The sequence below is a fragment of the Neoarius graeffei genome, chromosome 28 (assembly GCF_027579695.1).
Source record: "Neoarius graeffei isolate fNeoGra1 chromosome 28, fNeoGra1.pri, whole genome shotgun sequence".
Taxonomy (NCBI): domain Eukaryota; kingdom Metazoa; phylum Chordata; class Actinopteri; order Siluriformes; family Ariidae; genus Neoarius; species Neoarius graeffei.
This window is the reverse complement of record NC_083596.1, coordinates 10,024,253-10,044,887: the sequence shown is the minus strand read 5'-3', so window position 1 is coordinate 10,044,887 and position 20,635 is coordinate 10,024,253. Positions and strand designations below refer to the sequence as shown.

At 43.2% G+C, this 20,635-nt stretch overlaps 2 protein-coding genes across 2 annotated transcripts in view; both read right to left on the bottom strand.

The window, feature by feature from the left end:
• LOC132875792 (guanine nucleotide-binding protein subunit alpha-14-like) overlaps nt 1-12,381 on the bottom strand; it is a 28,356-nt gene extending 15,975 nt beyond the window's left edge. Inside the window, exon 1 of the mRNA XM_060912857.1 lies at nt 12,040-12,381. Coding sequence (XP_060768840.1) covers nt 12,040-12,163 — 124 coding nt within the window. The 5' untranslated portion in view covers nt 12,164-12,381. The remainder of the gene's footprint in view (nt 1-12,039) is intronic.
• Nucleotides 12,382-14,539: 2,158 nt separating this feature from the next.
• Nucleotides 14,540-20,635, bottom strand: part of LOC132875714 (guanine nucleotide-binding protein G(q) subunit alpha) — a 33,361-nt gene continuing 27,265 nt past the window's right edge. Inside the window, exon 7 of the mRNA XM_060912694.1 lies at nt 14,540-16,200. Within this exon, the coding sequence (XP_060768677.1) occupies nt 16,010-16,200 (191 nt within the window). The 3' untranslated portion in view covers nt 14,540-16,009. The remainder of the gene's footprint in view (nt 16,201-20,635) is intronic.

Here is a 20,635-nt window from a genome sequence, read left to right as displayed (position 1 = left end):
TAGTACTCGTTCTCCGAGACGTCTGACTGTAACCCAGTGTAACGGGGCAGCTTTGTGGTAATAAGTACAATATTTTTTTTTGCTTTGTTTTTGCTCAAATGATAGAGATGAACTTTTAGTAAGGTAAGGACATTACATTCAGTTTAAAAAGTGAATAAATTTATTTGGATTACTTTGAGTGAGGTTAGATTTCTCTCATACTTGCAATATGAGACTAAACTAATTAACCACATTAAAAAAATAAATAACCTTTTTAAAGGGTGCCAGTAATTCTAGAGATGAGTGTGTTGCTTTTCAATTAAGCTGTGAAATAAATGTGTTTGACCATCTCGCAGCATCTTCTTGGTTAAATTATGACCCACACGGCAAAAAATGATATATTAGCAAGTGAAAATAGTTGAAACAATCTCACATTTCCTATTAGAAGAATACAAGGTGCCAATTCTGAGATTATTAAACTTAGTTCTAGACTGCAACCAACCAGAATACATGTGCATCATTGAGAATGGGGATGAGAGTGTAGTTAAGATGCAAGGAGTCGATGTAAAGAAAGTTGGTGAATTCAAGTACCTGGGGTCAACTGTGCAGGAAAATGGGGGCTGCGATAGTGAGGTGAGAAAGAGAGTGCAGGCAGGGTGGAGAAGGATTTCGGGAGTCATTTGTGATCGGAAAGTCCCAGCAAAAGTGAAAGGTAAGATGTATAAGACAGTAGTGAGACCAGCTGTGATGTATGGATTGGAGACCGTACGCTTAACGAAGAGACAGGAGGCAAAGTTGGAGGTGGCGGAGTTGAGGATGTTAAGGTTTGCGATGGGAGGTTGGACAGGATAAGGAACGAGCACATCAGAGGGACAGCACATGTAGAGAGCTTGGGAATTAAGCTAAGAGAGATGAGACTGAGATGGTATGGGCAGGCCCGCCAACAGGGGGGGACAAACGGGTATGTTGTCCCGGGCCCAGAAATGGGGAGGGCCCAGAACTGGGCTCTCATGAAGTTGCGATTAAATTATTTTATTTCATTTCAAAATGTGTTGATTTGGGGGAGAAATGTGCTATATTTGCATTCAATAAATGATTTCTAGATCTTTTGCCTTTATTGTCTTTGAAAAAGGCGTCAAGAACCCCCTACCACCCCAATGCAAAAATGGTTTGGTCTGACTCTTTGATTAAGGGGAAAAAAACGACATCGATCATAGCGCTTCGACAATCAGCGTGCGTGCAATTTGCCAACATGCACAAGTCAGGAGCACAGAAAAGAAAAGAGAAAACGAGAGGAAGAAACCAAGAGACTCAGGGGCTCACTGCATAAATATTTTAAAAAAGATTCGGATGATGCAGCAGGTACTAGCAAAGGCAGTGGGGCGGCTGAGCCAGGTAAGACACAGCCAACTTTTTCCAGCCCCGTAAAGTAACCCCAACCGCGGCACGCAATTCATGTTACAAACGAGGGGAGAGCAAGTCACACTGAACACCATATCAAACGCACAGGGCATTGAATCATTTCATAACCACAACGGCTTAATAACATTGTGTTTCATATATCTGATTGAAGCTAAGAATATTCACATTAGCCCGCAATCATATCCCGCCGTTTCTCGAGCGGTGTGTTCTTCTCTGCTTTTCACACTGGACAGTACGCACGCACAGTACACTATGTTCGCCCCCAGCCCTGCCCGAAATCCCCCGTCCATCGCTGCTCCTTCAAGAGCACCCCAATCGCGTGATTATAGTAGACTATCCACGAGTTTAGGAATACCTTTTTGAATACCTGTCATTTAAGGGTTGGAGTGAGTAGACTGGGATAAGAGAGGTGGATGTGTGTGTGGGTTGGCCCGGGGGGGTTGTTGGGGGGGGGGGGGGGGGGGGGGGGGGGGGGCCCCATTCAGAGCATTTTGTCCCGGGCCCAGCCAAAGCTGTCAGCGGCCCTGGGTATGGGCCCATCCTGAGAAGAGATGCAGAGCATGTGGGAAGGAGAATGTTGAGGATGGAGCTGCCAGGCACACGAAAACAAGGAAGGCCAAAGAGGAGATACATGGATGTGGTGAGAGAGGACATGAAAGTGGCAGGTGTGGTAGAGAAGGATGCGGAAGACCGGGAGCAATGGAGACGAAAGATCCGCTGTGGCGACCCCTAATTGGGAGCAGCCAAAAGAAGAAGTTGTTCTAGATTGCAACCAACTTATTCTAAGATGTCTTATCAGGTAAAAAAAAAAAAAAAATCTGTCCATGCAGCAAGATAATTTCCCTAGTATGAAGTAATTTTCTCCTCAAATTCAGTTTTCAAATTTTTGCAGTGTATGAAGTACCTTTCATAACTTTATTCATCAACTACATTGACACAAATGGGTGTATTTAAAAGAAAAACAGGATTGAATAGATTAATGATCATGTACAAGTTCTACACTTGCTAGATTTAGATTTAATTTAATCTTATTATTTCAAATAAGGCTTATTAAAGGACCCATGGCATGGTGGTTTGTTGATGCTTTAAACGGGATCGTGGAGGCTTCCGGATGTTATATCCGCAGCCTTTCTCGAAATGAACCCTCGGAACGTAGATATAGCCTCCTGGAAGAAAGCCCCATTTCAGCCCTTTTCCCAGTGCATCGTTTTGCTAATGAGAAGCATGGAGGCGGGGAAGGGTAGAGGGTGGGGGCGTGTCATGGGGGAGGGGCTGCCGTCTGCCTCCCAAGCCAGCCAAGAGTGCTCCTCGTCGGGCACGGCCAGGCGGGCAAATGCCCTGGTCCGTCCGCCCTGTCTAAAAAAATGGTACAACTCGAGCCCATGGTAAAACTGGGACTTTGTCGGGTTTTTTTCAGCCTGAGGCCCATGGTAAAACTGAGCAGTTTTACCATGGAGGAGTGGGGACTTTGCCGTTTCCTCCCCCCAACTCGCCCCTGGGAGAACCGCTGCCTCCACGGGCGGCCGGTGCCGCTGGAGGGCCGCCCGCGCGACCTCGGCTCCCGACAAAAGATTGGATCTAGGGCTGACTTTCAATGGATCGCAGCGATGGAGCTGCTATGCCACTCACGACACCCCGGCCCAGAATCAGGGAAAAATACCGCGCGCTGACGTCATTAAGGTGCGACGCGAGGAAATCAAATAAATTCAACAAATGTTTGGGTTTTTACTGAACAAACAAACAAATAAAATGAACGAGTGACTTAAAAAAAAGAATGTGGGTGTCTTTGTAAAAACTGTTTTGATTGGCTATTATAACAGAGGTAGCGCAGAGTACCTGGCTAACTGCAGGAAGCGGTTAGCTGCACAGCTAATGTAGCCATTGCAAACGCACCAATTTTAAAACACGGCAAAACGACTTAACAGTTATACACTTACTTGTTCGGTGTTTGTGGCTGATGCGGCAGGGATGCTTGGTACGGACCCAGGCTTCAGTGACAGTTGATGTGCAAAACCTGCCCTGTACTGTCCCAAGTTGTGGAAACCTTCCTCAGGAAAATGCTTCCGACAAACATACACCGTCTTAGGTAGACTCGACGGCGTATTATTGAAGTAAATAAAATTAAGCCACTGCGTCTTCAGGGGCTCTCCCGTCAGCAGTAAAAACAGACTCTTTTCTGTGTTGTCACATCCATGTACAGCGCAATTTCCATGTTTCGCTCGCTTAGGTGATGCCATGTTGTTGTGTCCTCTATGGTCTCCTCACTACAACTGGGCGGGCAATCCATACGGTGGGTGGGAATCCAGAGGGGGGGCGTGGGGATCATCTCCCTTGCTGACGTAGTAAAGGGAAGAGCTTATCAACGCGCCGTTTTGACGCGCCATTCTCAAATGTTGGGCATAGTTTGGTTTACACATTATGAAATTTCTAGCCACTGGGGTGACTTAAGAAGGTCAGAGGAACTCATTTTAACGTTAAAAAACCTCAGAAAGTGAAAATTTCATGCCATGGGACCTTTAAGATAGCTATTTCACAAACTGGAGTAATGACTGGCTAGTTTTACAATATGCTTTACTTAAGATAGAGTCTTAGATTTACTAAAATTATGAAGTAAAGGAGAAAGGTGTGTGTGTCTCATCTCATCACCTCTAGCCGCTTTATCCTTCTACAGGGTTGCAGGCAAGCTGGAGCCTATCCCAGCTGACTACAGGCGAAAGGCGGGGCACACCCTGGACAAGTCGCCAGGTCATCACAGGGCTGACACATAGACAAAGACAACCATTCACACTCTCATTAACACCTACGGTCAATTTAGAGTCACCAGTTAACCTAACCTGCATGTCTTTGGACTGTGGGGGAAACCGGAGCACCCGGAGGAAACCCACGCGGACACAGGGAGAACATGCAAACTCCGCACAGAAAGGCCCTCGCCGGCCACGGGGCTCGAACCCGGACCTTCTTGCTGTGAGGCGACAGTGCTAACCGCTACACCACCGTGCCACCCAGGTGTGTGTGTGTCTGTGTCAAATCACACACTACTGTGTATATGTGTTCACCAAGGCACCACAAATGTGGGAAAACATTAGCCAAGGCTAAATATCAACAGCTTTATTCTTAGTCTGTGGATGGTAAAAGAGCAACTGGACTTGCTTGAAGATTCTTGAAGACGTTTCACCTCTAATCCGAAAGGCTTCTTCAGTTCTGTCTGACTAATAGGGCGTATCGGGTAGTTATCCTCTCATGGATGAAAAGCAATCCTAAGGTGTCGTTGAGTCATCCTGTTGGCGTGGGTCACTGGGGTCTGCGTGTAAACGACCTAGAGAGTCGCTGGGGTGATCAATGGGTTGTTGGTTCTCTCTGTCCTCCTGTGAGTCACTGAAAACAGCTGGGTTTTGGTGTGCATTCAGTTGTCTGGGAAGTGCGCCAAGTACTGCATTGTAGGTGGCTGATAAATGATGTCTTAGACCCCCACCTCTGTTCAGTGATGGCCATTCCAGGTTGACAAAAATGGCTTCTTTAACTCCTCACTCATACCAACGATCCTCTCTGGCTAAAATGCGTACATTGCAATCCTGAAATGAGTGTCCTTTGTTGTTAAGATGAAGATAGACAGCAGAGTCCTGGCCTGAGGAACTGGCTCTCCTGTGTTGAGCCATGCACCTGTGAAGCGGTTGTTTTGTTTCCCCAATATATGAGTCCGTGCAATCCTCACTGCACTGAATTGCATACACTACGTTGTCCTGTTTGAGTCTGGCTATTCTGTCCTTAGGGTGGACCAGTTTCTGCTTCAGGGTGTTACTGGGTCTGAAATGTACCGGAATGTTGTGTTTGTAGAAGATCCTCCGGAGTTTCTCAGATAGACCAGAAATGTAGGGAATGACAATGTTCTTGTGTTTGTTCCTGTTATCCTCCTTGTCCATTACTGTATGTTCCTTTTTCTGCTCTTGAAGCAGAAAACTGAATACATACCAAAACCCAGCTGTTTTCCGTGACTCACAGGAGGACAGAGAGAACCAAAAATCCATTGATCACCCCAGCGACTCTCTAGGCCGTTCACACCCAGGCCCCAGTGACCCACACCAACAGGATGACCAAAGACGGTCATAAAAATGGTATCTACTGCCGTCTGGCAAGGCACGCTGCAATACAGATGTGAGTGGGGAGTCAAGCTTTCATGGTTACCAAAGGACCCGCCGCTCACTGTTACCCTACCTGTGTAAAAGGCGAGACGCCGAGGGCTATAGAAGCGGAGATTGGCGGCGCCCAATGCGCCTTAAGGGCCTGGTTAGTACTGGGACAAGAGACTGTCTGGGAAGACCAGGTCCTGGCATGGGATGGACTTTGATTTTGGCTTTGACACTAGCATAGGAAACCAGCAATAAAAATGGACAAATTTCCCTGTTCATCTTCCACTGCTAATCAAATTAGTGAAGTTTCTCAAATTGCATATTTATGACCAATTCTAGAACATCACTGAGTACCAAGCCAACCCTGTTTTCCTTTTAGAGTTTGTGTTTGAGTTCAAAGAACTTCTCATGTAGCTTTCACACCTACTGTACCGAAAGGTCTGTTTTGCAAACCAGGATCCTAGCGTTTCCATCTACTTTTGAATGCATGGTTAGAGATTTAAATTTGAGACACAGTTCATGACAACAATCACAAAGACAGTGTAAATTTTCCGAAAGAAGCAGAGCTTGTCTGTTTACATGAAATCACTAAATATTTTACAGTTCATTTCATCTTGGAAGCCAGATGGACAGAGATGTTTTGGATCCGGCATGCCATCTAGAGAATGTCATGTTTAATCCTCCAGATGATCAGCGGACGAGTATGTGAACAATGCCACTCGTGGTGTTGCTGCTTCTACATGCACATGCAAAATCACGGTTCGAATATAAACCAGACTCCTCCACTTCACGTCGGCCACAGCACACCACCCGGGCATGGATGTGACAGCAGAAAGAGAGAGATGTGCCATTTCAAAACACACCTCCTAATTTTATGAAAAGAAAAATACATTCATTCTTTCCATTACACTAGTAAGACAGTATATACACTATATACAAGCTATATACACCTTAGACCACGAGTTGGCCTAGTGGTTAGCGTGTCCGCCTCCCAATCGGGAGTTCTACTCACAGTCGGGTCATACCAAAGACCATCATAAAAATGGTACCTACTGCCGTCTGGCAAGGCACACTGCAATACAGATGGGAGTGGGGAGTCAAACTCTTGCAGTTACCAGAGGACCAGCCCCCCCCACTGTAACCCTAGCTATGTGATAGGCGAGAGGCCGAGGGCTACGGAAACAGATCGGCGCTGCCCTATGCGCCACATGGTGTGGGAAGGACTTTTTTGATATCCACCCTAGGAATACCGACCTATTTGCCAGAAAGAATCCAAAATGGCGAGGAATTGACCGAGAAGAAGCAATTTTTGTTGAACTGCTCATTAAGGCTTAATTAGTCCATAACTTCATTAATAATTGTAATGAAGCAAATATGGGTAGAAATTATATGCATCCTACACTACCGTTCAAAAGTTTGGGGTCACCCAGACAATTTTGTGTTTTCCATGAAAAGTCACACCTTGGGCGGCACGGTGGTGTAGTGGTTAGCGCCGTCGCCTCACAGCAAGAAGGTCCGGGTTCGAGCCCCATAGCCGGCGAGGGCCTTTCTGTGTGGAGTTTGCATGTTCTCCCCGTGTCCGCATGGGTTTCCTCCGGGTGCTCCGGTTTCCCCCACAGTCCAAAGACATGCAGGTTAGGTTAACTGGTGACTCTAAATTGAGCGTAGGTGTGAATGTGAGTGTGAATGGTTGTCTGTGTCTATGTGTCAGCCCTGTGATGACCTGGCGACTTGTCCAGGGTGTACCCCGCCTTTCGCCCGTAGTCAGCTGGGATAGGCTCCAGCTTGCCTGCGACCCTGTAGAAGGATAAAGCGGCTAGAGATAATGAGAGATGAGATGAGAAGTCACACCTTTATTTACCACCATAAGTTGTAAAATGAATAGAAAATATAGTCAAGACATTTTTCTGGCCATTTTGAGCATTTAATCGACCCCACAAATGTGATGCTCCAGAAACTCAATCTGCTCAAAGGAAGGTCAGTTTTATAGCTTCTCTAAAGAGCTCAACTGTTTTCAGCTGTGCTAACATGATTGTACAAGGGTTTTCTAATCATCCATTAGCCTTCTGAGGCAATGAGCAAACACATTGTACCATTAGAACACTGGAGTGATGGTTGCTGGAAATGGGCCTCTATACACCTATGGAGATATTGCACCAAAAACCAGACATTTGCCGCTAGAATAGTCATTTACCACATTAGCAATGTATAGAGTGGATTTCTGATTAGTTTAAAGTGATCTTCATTGACAAGAACAGTGCTTTTCTTTCAAAAATAAGGACATTTCAAAGTGACCCCAAACTTTTGAACGGTAGTGTAGGTCCCCCTACCTTCATGCCAGAAAGAATCAAAATCGGTGAACAACTGAGGCAGAAGTAGTAGTGATGTGTGGAAACTGCTTGTTAGGGATTGATTAATTACTCCATATCTTCATTATTAATTGCAATTATGCAAATTTGGGTAGAAGCTACATATATGCACCCCAGGCAGACTGACCTTCCTGCCAAAAAAAATTAAAATCAGTGTAAAACAGAGAGAAGAAGAAGTGATTTTCATGAAATGTGGACGATGCCGGACAACACATGACGGCATAAACTCATCACCTGTCGGCTGGATGAGCTAATAACTCATTTTAGTGATGTTTTAAAAACCAGTAACAAGCAAAGCTGTTACTGAAACCAATTATGAACTGGAAATATAGCTGCAAGCAGCAATGCGGGGCCAAGCAACCACATGCTAAGAGATTGATGTTATGTTGGAGAGATGGTCATAACTTGTGCTGACCTTGAAATTTTTAAATGACCTTCAATGGGGCATCCAACAGTGTGATCAGGCATTGGAATTTTGTTTCTAATCAAAACACAACATGAGATATGAGCCAAAACACATTTTTACAAATTATAGCGCCCCCTATTGGTCAATTTGCACCAAATTTGGTACAGACCCTTCTGGAGGGGTGTGGCTTTATGTCGTTAAGTTTGTTTGAGATATGTCAAAGGGCTGCCGAGATATGAGCTCACTTTCTGTTTGGCGTCTTCGCCACTAAATTTGATTGGCTGCTGTGCAGTGACAGTTTAACCAATCGCTCCAAAAAATAGACCCTATATGCAGCATAGTCTGAAGATGGGCCATGTTAATTTTCACGAAAAACGGTCAAAAAAAATGTAGAAGTAGCATTTTATTCAATTTTAACAAAATCCAAAATGGCGGAAAATCTACCCAGGCGGAAAATGACGTCATAGGGTGCATTGGAATCGGCTTGGCCCAAGGATTCCAGGGATACCGAGTTTTTGAGAATCGGATGTACGGTTCAAAAGTTATGAGCAAAAATGTATGTCAAACTTTGATCAGTTGGTGGCGCTAGCGAGTTTGAGGTGGCAACATGAAATTTACTGAGAAGAATCATGAAACTGTCCAGAATCAGTGTGCTAAATTTCATAACTTTTTACCATATGGTTCTATAGGCTGCCGTAGACATCCTATACGGAAGAAAGATGCTTGAAATAATAATAATAATAATAATAATAATAAGACACCATAGAAACACTAGAGGTGCCTGCAGCTCCGCTGTTTGGCCCCTAATGATGTAGCTGAGGTTGAGGAAATGCCAGTTTTCAGTGACAGAATGGTAAAGTTCATATTCAATCCATATACAAATTATGAACCTTCTGGTTCAGGCCCCACCCACTTCGGATTTAAATCTGATACAGATATTTGGGACATGAAAACACAGATACAGGTGAATTAGGTGAATAAAGCACAAGTGTACTGAAAGAAAAAACAGGCCTAAACACACTGACTTTTTTTTTTTTTACTTTACTGGCTCTGCCTCTGCAGGAATGTTATCAAGCTGAGCATGAGGGTTCGGTCATCTTTTCCATCTCCCACACGAGCATTCTTGGTTAGAAACAAACTCATTTTGACAAATATATGAAAAAAAAACATGATGGGGATCATGATCACAGAAATATTGTGAGCTTTTTGACAGGTTATTAAGTTATTAAGAACAAAGCATGATCTATTGGTTAGATTAGCCATAAGATTAAAACCACCTGCCTAATATCACATAGATCTGCTTTGTGCCAAGAAAACAGCTCAGACCCGTCAAGGCCTGGACTCCACAAAACCTCTGAAGGGGTGCTGTGGGATCTGGCACCAAGACGTTAACAGCAGATCCTTTAGGTCCTGCAAGCTGTGAGGTGGAGCCTCCATGGATTGGACTTGTTTGATCAGCACGTCCCACAGATGTTTGATTGGACTGAGCGTTGGGGAATTTGGAGGCCCGAGTCAACACCTTGATCTCTTTATCATGTTCCTGAAGAATTTTTGCAGTGTGTCAGGGCTCATTATCCTGCTGCTGTTAGGGAATATCATCGCCATGAAGAGGTGTATTTGGTCTGCAATGATGTTTAGGAAGGTGGGACGTGTGAAAGTAACATCCACATAATACCAGGACACAAGGTTTCCAAGCAGAACATCACTCAGAGCATCACACTACCGGTACCTCCACCAGCTTGCCTTCTTCCCATAGTGCATCCTGGTGCCACGTCTTCCCCAGGGAGTGATGTACACACACCCGGTCATCCACATGATTCATCAGACCAGGCCACCTTCTCTTCCATTGCTCCATGGTCCAGTTCTGTGCCCATTGTAGGCGCTTTCAGTGGTGGGCAGGGGTCAGAAAGGGCACTGACTGGTCTGCAGTTATGCACCAAGCTGTGACACACTGTGTCCTGACGCCTTTCTATCATAGCCAGTGTTAACCTTTTCAGCAATTTGTGCTAGAGTGAAGTCTATACCCTCTTCAGCGGTTGACTGGTTATCCTTCCTTAGACCACTTTTCGAAGGTACTAACGACTACATAATGGGAATTATCCAACAAGACCTCCTCATCTCATCTCATCTCAAACAGCTGCTAGTTTGTTTATACTGCTTATTTCATATCTGTGAAGATACTCAGTCATCCAGGTACATAGTAATCTGTGGTTGGTAGAAGAGAGCAACTGGACTTGCTTGAAAAGTCTTGAAGACGTTTCGCCTCTCGTCCGAAAGGCATCCTCAGTTCTGTCCGTCTCTGTTCAGTGATGGTCGTTCCGAGTTGACAAAAATGAACGATCCTCTCTGGCTAAGATGTCCGCCAGTTTTCTGGAAGTCCTCTTATACTCCCGCACCAGTCGAAGGGAACTCATCCCAAAGTGTGTAGAAACATATCTGTGAAGATACTCAGTCATCCAGGTACATAGTAATCTGTGGTTGGTAGAAGAGAGCAACTGGACTTGCTTGAAAAGTCTTGAAGACGTTTCGTCTCTCGTCCGAAAGGCATCCTCAGTTCTGTCTGTCTCTGTTCAGTGATGGTCGTTCCAGGTTGACAAAAATGAACGATCCTCTCTGGCTAAGATGTCCGCCAGTTTTCTGGATGTCCTCTCATACTCCCGCACCAGTCGAAGGGAACTCATCCCAAAGTGTGTAGAAACATATGTGTGAAGATACTCAGTCATCCAGGTACATAGTAATCTGTGGTTGGTAGAAGAGAGCAACTGGACTTGCTTGAAAAGTCTTGAAGACGTTTCACCTCTCGTCCGAAAGGCAGTTGCTCTCTTCTGCCAACCACAGATTACTGCTTATTTCATGTTTACCTGCTATACCTCAAGTGCCCTGGACTGTTTGGTTATTTGAACCAATGTGTGTGTGTGTGTGTGTGTGTGTATATGAGTGTTTAGTCTACGTCTAGTTCATATCTAGAGTGTTTATACTGTTTATATTGTCTGTTTGAGTGTTTAGTCTGTGTGTAGTTCTTATCTAGTGTTTACACTGTCTATATTGTCTGAGTGTTTAGTCTCTGTCTTGTTTTATCTAGTGTTTATACTGTTTATATTGATTGTCTGAGTGTTTAGTCTATGTCTAGTTCCTATCTAGAGTGTTTATACTGTTTATATTGTTGTTTTTTTAGTTATTCTATTTTTATTTATTGCATTGCCTGTTTGCACCGTGAGTCAGAGAGGACTGAAATTTCATCTGTGCTGTATGTCGAGCATGCATAGCATATTTGACAATAAAGTTGACTTGACTTGATTTGAGATGCTCAGACCCAGTCATCTAGCCGTCACAATTTGGCCCTTGTCAACAAGACAAGTCACTCAGATCCTTGCGCTTGCCCATTTTTCCTGCTTCCAACACATCAACTTTGAGAACTGACTATTCTCTTGCCGCCTAATATAGTATATCCCACCCCTTGACAACTGCCATTATCACGAGATTATCAATATTCTTCACTTCACCTATCAGCGGATTTAACGTTACGGCTGATCGGTGTACGACCTAAACACAGTAAGCTTTCAGGACCACAGACAGAAGATAGATGTGGATTTGCATTTGTTTGCATGAGGACACAGATCAACCGAGTAACACTCCTAGAAATTCACATTTCATATGTACAAAACACACAGCAAAAGGAGAAACGTACAGTATGTTCGATCAAGGTGTAAGCTCCGATACAAAAACGTCAACATACCTAAAAGTAACAGCTTCACCTGGTGCTTAGCTTCATCATCGGCTATTCTGAGCCATCTCTCAATGTCATCATGGATTCTGCGAGCTTCTCGTTCTTCACCTGATAGACAACAATTCCCCATCATGCCAACCAACCAACCAACCAACCAACGAAAGAAAGAAAAAGCAAGCTCCAGAAAAAGTAGTTAATAAATAACGTCAGGAAGGTTTTAGTAAATTAGGTTAAAAAAAAAGCACAATCTGTTGGAGTACGAGCTCTCATAAGCGATTATACATGATGAATCTGCCACACAGGTTACACCACAAACTGGACGAGACGCATCCCTCCTCATCGAACGAGGCGTGTTTGAAGACAACACCTACTTGACATGAATAAATGTAATTCTTCCTCATTCCTTTCTCATGCCTCTTTTTATCTCTCTCTCTGTTCAAATCAGTTAATGGCTAATAATAATAATGAGCTTGTGGCTTGTAAAGTGGAATAATTTATTCCATAACAGTTGATTAAAAAGAACTTTCTGGAACCATTTCTAGTGACAATATTTTACAGAAGACCATAAGCTTAGGTTCATATTTGTGAAGGAAACGCAGATACAACTAAACCGTTTCCTCAAACCAAAATATCCAAAAATATTTAGATTAGAAAATTTCAGAAAGATCCAGAAGAAGAACGGCTGTTTGTCCAGACATCCAGGAGATCGACTTCCACTTGTTTTCGACTGAACCATTGAACCTGACGCTGGCGAGGGGAAAAAAAACTGGCAAATACAGGTCTTTGTTTTCAAAAGTGCTTCCCAGAAGGAATGTGTTGTATGATAAAGGGTTTGACTCGCTATTCAAGTCCAGCTACTTTTGATTTCATGATACACAGAAGCTCCAGAAGTTCGTTGGTTTCGGATTTCTTCGGTTCGCGATCTGCTCTGTGGAGCAGAGATTATTCCTGACATGGGGTGGATGCAGCAAATATTTGTGAACACTGCTGAGAAATGATTTATTCATTTATGCGTAGTTCTTCGGTAACGGGATTACATTCACTGCAAAAAATGTGGTAACTTTTTTAGCTGCAGTACTCAAGAGAAGTCAGTTCAGTTGGTCGGGTTCAATGCCTGAACTGATGATCACATCATCAGTTTTTCTTTTGGCGAATCAGACACAAGGTACGCCACCACTCTTGCCAGAGCGTTTGGGGGTTAGGTGCCTTGCTCAAGGGTACTTAAGTCAATCCTGCTAGTCTGGGGAATCGAACCAGCAACCTTTTGGTCCCAAAGCTGTTTCTCTAACCATTAGGCCATGACTTCCCCAAGATTAATAGTATTAAATAAAATTTTCACACTGTACAGGGGATATTTTGGGATGTTTAACTCTGAACTCAAAATCTTTTACGAGGAAACAAGAGTCAGTAACGGAATCATGTCAGAAAAAACAAAACAAAACCCTGAACTTTCATTTCGTAAAATTCAAACCAAGATTTCTCTGAAGCGACATTACTATAATCAGGGTGATGATTTTTAAATCTGGTTTTCAGTCCATTTTGCTTTGGATTCCATACTTTAGCTGACAAGTTAATGTGATCTTAAAGCTAGACGGCCTTTCAATTTCATAAAATCAGTGAAATTTAGTTCCCTCTGAAATTTGGTCATTGTGATGCATGTTTATTTCTGTAATATCTCAGAGAAATATATATCAAGTCATTCTGTGTCTGGAGAGTTATTTAATTTGAGGGGATTAAACCAAATAACGTGCATGAAAATCACTTGCTTCACGCAGTCAAGCAGACAGAGGAAGTCCGTGTGTGTGCGTGCATGCGCAGGTTTACCTTTGAGCGTGCACTGACAGTTCCATCATTCTGTCGCTAAACGAACAGCTGATCACACCGAGGTGCTCGCTGACCGCCGATATTTATTAGTTTGGTCCTGCGTTTCCTTTCCTTCGTATATAACATAACGTCTTATCTTCTTGCTTTCCGTTACCGTAGTCAGTCTTTCACGTTTCATTCTCAAACTAACATCCTCCAGTTTTCTTTCCCGTTTCAAATTTGTATCCCACAATGCCTTGCATGAACGGGAAAAGCCCACCACGTGATGCATGACGTAGGATCTTGTATTGGTTCATGGTGAAGCAGGAAAAAATAGCAGAGAATTTAGGACCATGTGACTCTAAATTCATTAACTTTTTTTTTATAATAAAATTGGAAGTCTGTGATTCGAATTCAGTAGCTTTCGGTCCACTAAAGAAAAAAATTGGACCTACGCTTGGAAAAATCTGAAAGGCAGGACAGCTTTAATAATTTCATCCTCTCTGCTGAAGAATTGCCTTCATTTGCTGTGAATTAAAAACACAATAATAATAATAATTGAAGAACCAGTGGATAATAAAAACATACTACTATTGTTCCCATTGTGTGCATGGTAAGACTGGAAATTTTGAAATTCTTCATCTCGCTTTACTTTACAGTCTCACTGAATTAGAAATCATATCTCTAATATGACAACAATGAAGCCTTTGCAAGGATAACAAGCAAGTGAAGTTTAATTCGAGTCATTTTAGGAATGATTTAAAACACCAGCAAATTAACACCAACAGCCCGTGAGGGGGGAAAAATAATAATAATAAAAAAATAAAACAACAACAAGGACTTCATTGTGGTTCATTATCCAGAACATTCCGACAGCAAACATCACAAATCACGAAATACCACCATTTATTTTTCGGTCAACAGCAGCCCTTAAATCAACAACGAAAATGTGTCTGAAACCATTTAAGATGAATGGAAAATTTCATGGAAAATGATAACAGCGTTGAGATCACGTCATCCCAAGCTGGACTCGTCTTGGCTGGAAGGACGACAAGCGAAATTGTTTTTGGAGGAACGTGATGTGGAAGTCAACCATCGTTCATTACACTTGCCTTGCTTTTAAACACTGATGATCCTGATTTCATGATTAAAAAGGAAATACCGAGCGCGTGTGTAAGAAAGTGGTGCCAAAAGAACCCAAAGTTCTTGAAGTGATCCATTCCGTTTTTCACCTTTTGTGGGCACAAATGACGCAGACGGACACTAAATTGGCTGCAATACTGATGAAATACTGATGGCTTGTAGTTACGGAGTGAACACTAAACCTGTGGACAACTTTGCCAGAATGAATGAGAAATCTGGAAAACAGTACAAACAGATGGTGTGCTCTTTAATTAAAAAAAAAAAAAAAAAAAGGAGAGAGAGATGTTCAGAAACATACAGGAGTACAGCGGGATGGCGAATGTTAGTTTAGTGGAGCGTATATTCCTTTGGTAATATATAAGACGAGCATATTTAAAAGCAAAATGTGCCACTTGTAGCATAGTACTACCACTCGCTCACTGTTCATCATCATAAAGACAACAAATGGCATCTTTCAGAGTAAACCCCGCCCCTCGCTCAACCTAACCCGCCTCCTCAGACTTTAAACTGAAAATAGTCACCAGATGACGTCCTTAAATACAATGGAAAAAAAATAATATTTTAGTGACTTTCTACGGTAGCAACCTCTCGATCCTTGGATGAATACCTGATCAATCAGTAATTAACCAAGTGTGCACATTCCTCAACTCTCACACACTTTCTGAATGAAAGAAAGCGCAAAAACTCCTCCGAACGTGTGGCACGATGATCGTAAAATGTTCGTTCGCATCGTTTCTCTTTAAAATGGAATAATTCAAGATGGACCCTGTAAACAAGCTCCAAGGTGCAAATAAATTATGCAGTAGTGAGCAGTTTGTATTCTTTTCTATTATCGTCCAAAGACAAAATGGGAAAAAAAAACCCTCAGGTCTCCAAATTGCCTGTGAGGGGAAAAAGGAAAGGAAGAAAAAAAAAAAAAAGGGAGGGGGAGAAAAAAATAAAAAAATAAAAATCAGCGTCACCCTGGACTGCTTCTGCGTGTCATTTTATTTTAAAAGTTAAGCTCAAGCTGCAGAGGCGCCGCGTGGTCTGTTTACACCAGGTTGTACTCCTTCAGGTTGAGCTGCAGGATGGTGTCCTTGACGGCGGCGAAGACGAAGCGGATGTTTTCCGTGTCTGTCGCGCAAGTAAAGTGAGAATAGATGATTTTGTCACTGTCGGGATTCAGGTCGACAAACATCTTCAAGATGAACTCCCTCCCCGCCTGAGCGTCTCTCTGGGGGCCTGACGACGAAGAGAGTGAGAATGAGAAATGAGAGCAATCAGAGGAAATTATAACAACATGAAGGAAATATGTTACTATGTTTATATAAACCCATTACATTACGAAACCACAAAGGTACTCGGCGAGCGCGGACCACTGCCAAGAACAACAGTCTAGGATATGAATCTGCAACTGCAACCACTTTATATATATCTGGATTTATTCTGTCCACATTCACTGGATATGAGCAATCGTGCACTCTGATTGGCTACTCTACTACTAGGATATCAGCCCATATGGAGCACTTGCATGTGACGTCACATCCGATCCAGATTGTAAACAGACGCCACCTTGTCGGTCAAACGCCATATTTCCGCCTTCTACTTCTACCTTTTCTTCTGGAAAACCCTACTATATACAATTCTGCTACAACGTCAACTCCACTGAAAATCAATAAAACATAAGACGAGTGGAATCCTGTGTCCGAGTCCTTCCCTTTCAAGTGTGGGAAACCTATGATGCTCACATACACTTGACAGTAGGCTGCCACGGGACCCTGACAAGCGTGCAAAATGGATTGCTGCTATCAGGTATACCATATATACAGTAATAGTGATAGACTACAAGCTCTCCTTACCTGTGCACATTTTTTATGTTTTTTGTGTGTATTTTTGCGTGTTGTTCGTCTGTACCGGACTTCAATATCCACTACAACCGTATGGACTTACTGGACATTGGTTTCCAGCAGAAAATGACAGTTTGTAGCGATTTCCATCGCATGCACAACATTCCGGACGAGATAGCGAGACCAGCGGGGTCTCAATACTTAAGTGAATTACCCGTCCAATGAGGATTGTTATTTTCTTGTTTACAAGATGCCACATGGGCGGCACGGTGGTGTAGTGGTTAGCGCTGTCGCCTCACAGCAAGAAGGTCCTGGGTTCGAGCCCCGGGGCCGGCGAGGGCCTTTCTGTGCGGAGTTTGCATGTTCTCCCCGTGGGTTTCCTCCGGGTGCTCCGGTTTCCCCCACAGTCCAAAGACATGCAGGTTAGGTTAACTGGTGACTCTAAATTGACCGTAGGTGTGAATGTGAGTGTGAATGGTTGTCTGTGTCCATGTGTCAGCCCTGTGATGACCTGGCGACTTGTCCAGGGTGTACCCCGCCTTTCGCCCGTAGTCAGCTGGGATAGGCTCCAGCTTGCCTGCGACCCTGTAGAAGGATAAAGCGGCTAGAGATAATGAGATGAGATGAGAAGATGCCACATCTGAGGGCGGCTGACACATCCTGAATTTCTGTAAAGATAACTGTCCAGAGATTTATAAGCACGCAGTGCTTCACCACTGAACAGCGAGGGAAAGTTAATGAGGTAATTATACACGTCTGGGTATTCCGCCTCTGGCAGTTCAATATCCACTGACACGGTCGTGAAAACTCCGTCCGGTAAGCCATAAGGGTCACTAATCTGTAGATCGTTTATTTTAGACATATATCTAGTTATCTGTTCATTAGAAAAATGAGCCGTGTAGTCCGTCGGTTGAAATTGATCCATTTTGTACACGAGTGCAGCAGTATTCAGCTGTGTTTTTTACCGACAAGATGGCGGCTGTTTACATTCCAGTCACGTGACTGCAAAAGGTCTATACCATGAGGAGAGAAAAACAAAATGGCGGAGCGCATCAAGTCAGATATATCAATTTATCAAGTATTTAAAAGAAACGGAAATAGCTAAAAGAATATAGTTCCCCCACCCCCCCACCCCCAATATCTCCTGCGCCACTCTCCAGTCCAGTTGGTGGTGGTGATGCACCTTTAAGTTGGTTTGCCAACCGCCAAAAAAACCGTAAAGAACAACAACAAAATGGCAGCGTGTTACTGAACCAACCGAGGACGAAATAAAAATTCTACTTGAAAACAAAACGACCCAAAAATACAAAAAAAAACAAAACAAACAAACAAACAAAAAAAAAAAGTATTTGATGGTAGGAACGGTATCTTTAATTATTTTTCAAGAATTATTATTAAAGCATTTTTCACAAATTGCTCCCGTCATTTCGCCAATTTGTTTACATTCTAAACAGAAATGATTTTGTCGGACATTTTGTACAAAATTTTGATTTATCGAATTTGCAAAAACTAAAAATGCTCCGTTTCTCAAAATCCAGTGAATGTGGAAAGAATAAAACCGTTATTCCGCTCGAGCTCGTCAGCTCATGTACGACTCAATTTCATGGAATAACCGTTAAATATTTTCAAAACTATTAGAAATACGTGTCTACATGTGTATCCCAGAGCATTTGGTGGTACCCGTGAATGCGGATCATGAAACGGTCGTCATATTTCTACACTGATTATGTTTCGTGATTGTTGTACTTTACTGCCATCTACTGGCTTTTAAGATACATGGCATTGTTGAGTGCAGACCTCCGTCGAGGCCAAATGCTTGATCTTGCAACATTATTGAACGCGACACTAAATTCTCATGAATCAAATATGCTCCAATATTTAATGGGTTCTTCCTTGACTCATGTTACACCCTCCCACAGAGTTTCATGGAAACCGGGTTGGTACTTTTTGCACCGATCCTGCTCACAGACACAAACGAACCGCATTGAAAACATAACTTCCTTGGTGGAGGTAACGGCGTGCATTACAGTTAAAACACGGTTGCATTTTAAGCGCATACAAAAACATACAGTACTGTGCAAAAAAGTCTTAGGCCCCCTATTATTTTCATACAATCTTTGTTATAGATTTCTATTGTATGACGTCTACATTATCAAGTCAGTACAAAAATATTTTAGAGTTCCAAACGTTCGTTCATTTTCCAGCACGAAATTACATATTACAGAAAAAAAAATATTTGTATCTGAGCAGCATGTTACACAAGATTAAAAAATTAAAGATTAAAAAAGAAAAAAACATAATGAAGGCTGCTGGGTTTTGGTGCAAAATGAAGAAGCGAGTGTGACAGTCAAAGTGTCCAGAAGAACTGGGGCTGGTTCTGGAAGATGCTCAGTAAAACCTACAGATCACTTCCTTATCAAACTGCACTCACTGGACCCGAGACTACCATTTTTTTTTTTTTTTAAGCAAAGGGTCGTCTCACACCAAATACTGACTTTGTTATATTGATTTATTATTGCTTGCTGCTGTTTATAGTATTTTTTTTTATGTTGAAACATTTCATTATTTTTTTAAAAGCCATTTTTGGTCTACAGCATTTCTTTACATGTGCCTAAGACTTTTGCACAGAACCGTATACACACACACACACACACACACACACCTGCTCATTCATGAAATCATCTGATTAGAGCCAACCATGCGTCAGTGTGTAACATCATGCAGGTACAGATCAAGAACTTCAAGTTCAAGTTTCAGATTTATTATCCTTTAAGAAAGGAAATTTGGTGTGCAGCAGGTATTCAGAGAACATGAGTAAAGACGACATGGACCGCACAGACACATTCATAAATATATTTACACACAATCACATTACTCAAATGGATATACCCACCAGCCCACCCCCCGACCCAGACCCATGACTGTCACTGTTAGGTGGGGTTTACATTAGACCGTATCAGCGGATCATCAGATTAACGTTTTTAAAACGATTCGCGTGCACACAGCAACGCCAATACACGGATACGCTCGGCTCCGCAGGCATCCTGCGCTCCAAATCACTCCGCCCTGAACAGCGAGTGCCCTCTGGAGGGTGCGCACTCCGGCCCTGCGCGGCTCACAGAGCGCGCGCGAGCAGTGATTCGGGACAAATAGCAGGAAGTGAAGTCCACGCCGTTTTTCAGCAGTCGCGTCACATGACCAACGTGGCATGACCAACGCCAGCGAATCAGGAAGGTGGATGTCACAGTGACGTTGTCCAATGACGACGTCAGCTAGAGCTCAGCACAGCGTATCCTCGTTCCTCAATGTTTACACAGCACCGGATCAGATACGTACTGGATTGAATACGTGGGCCCTGGCGGATTCAAGCTGTTCCGCCTGTGGAGTCGTTTCCCGGCGTTTTAAAGTGAACGGACAGTGCATCTGCGATGAAAACGAGACGGATACGGTCTAATGTAAACACCACCTTAGTTATTGCCACTAAACAATAACAGTAACTACAGAAAAATAGGAAAGAAAAAAAACCACTAGGTGTCCCTTAATGTATTCAGTTAACATTCACATCAAATATAAGAATCAAGGGGGGAGAGGGTTCTCCGAGTGTCCGTGGCAGACGGGCTGGGATTAAGTATTTCAGAACCTGCTCATTTCCAGAAACTTTCACGCACTACGGTCTCTAGAGTTTACGCAGAACGAATGGTGCGATAAACAAAAAACATCCTGTAAGCATCAGTTCTGCTGATGAGAGAGATCAGAGCAGAATGGTCAGACTGGTTCAAGCCGACAAGAACTCAAAATAACCACTCTGTACACACGTGGCGAGCAGAAAA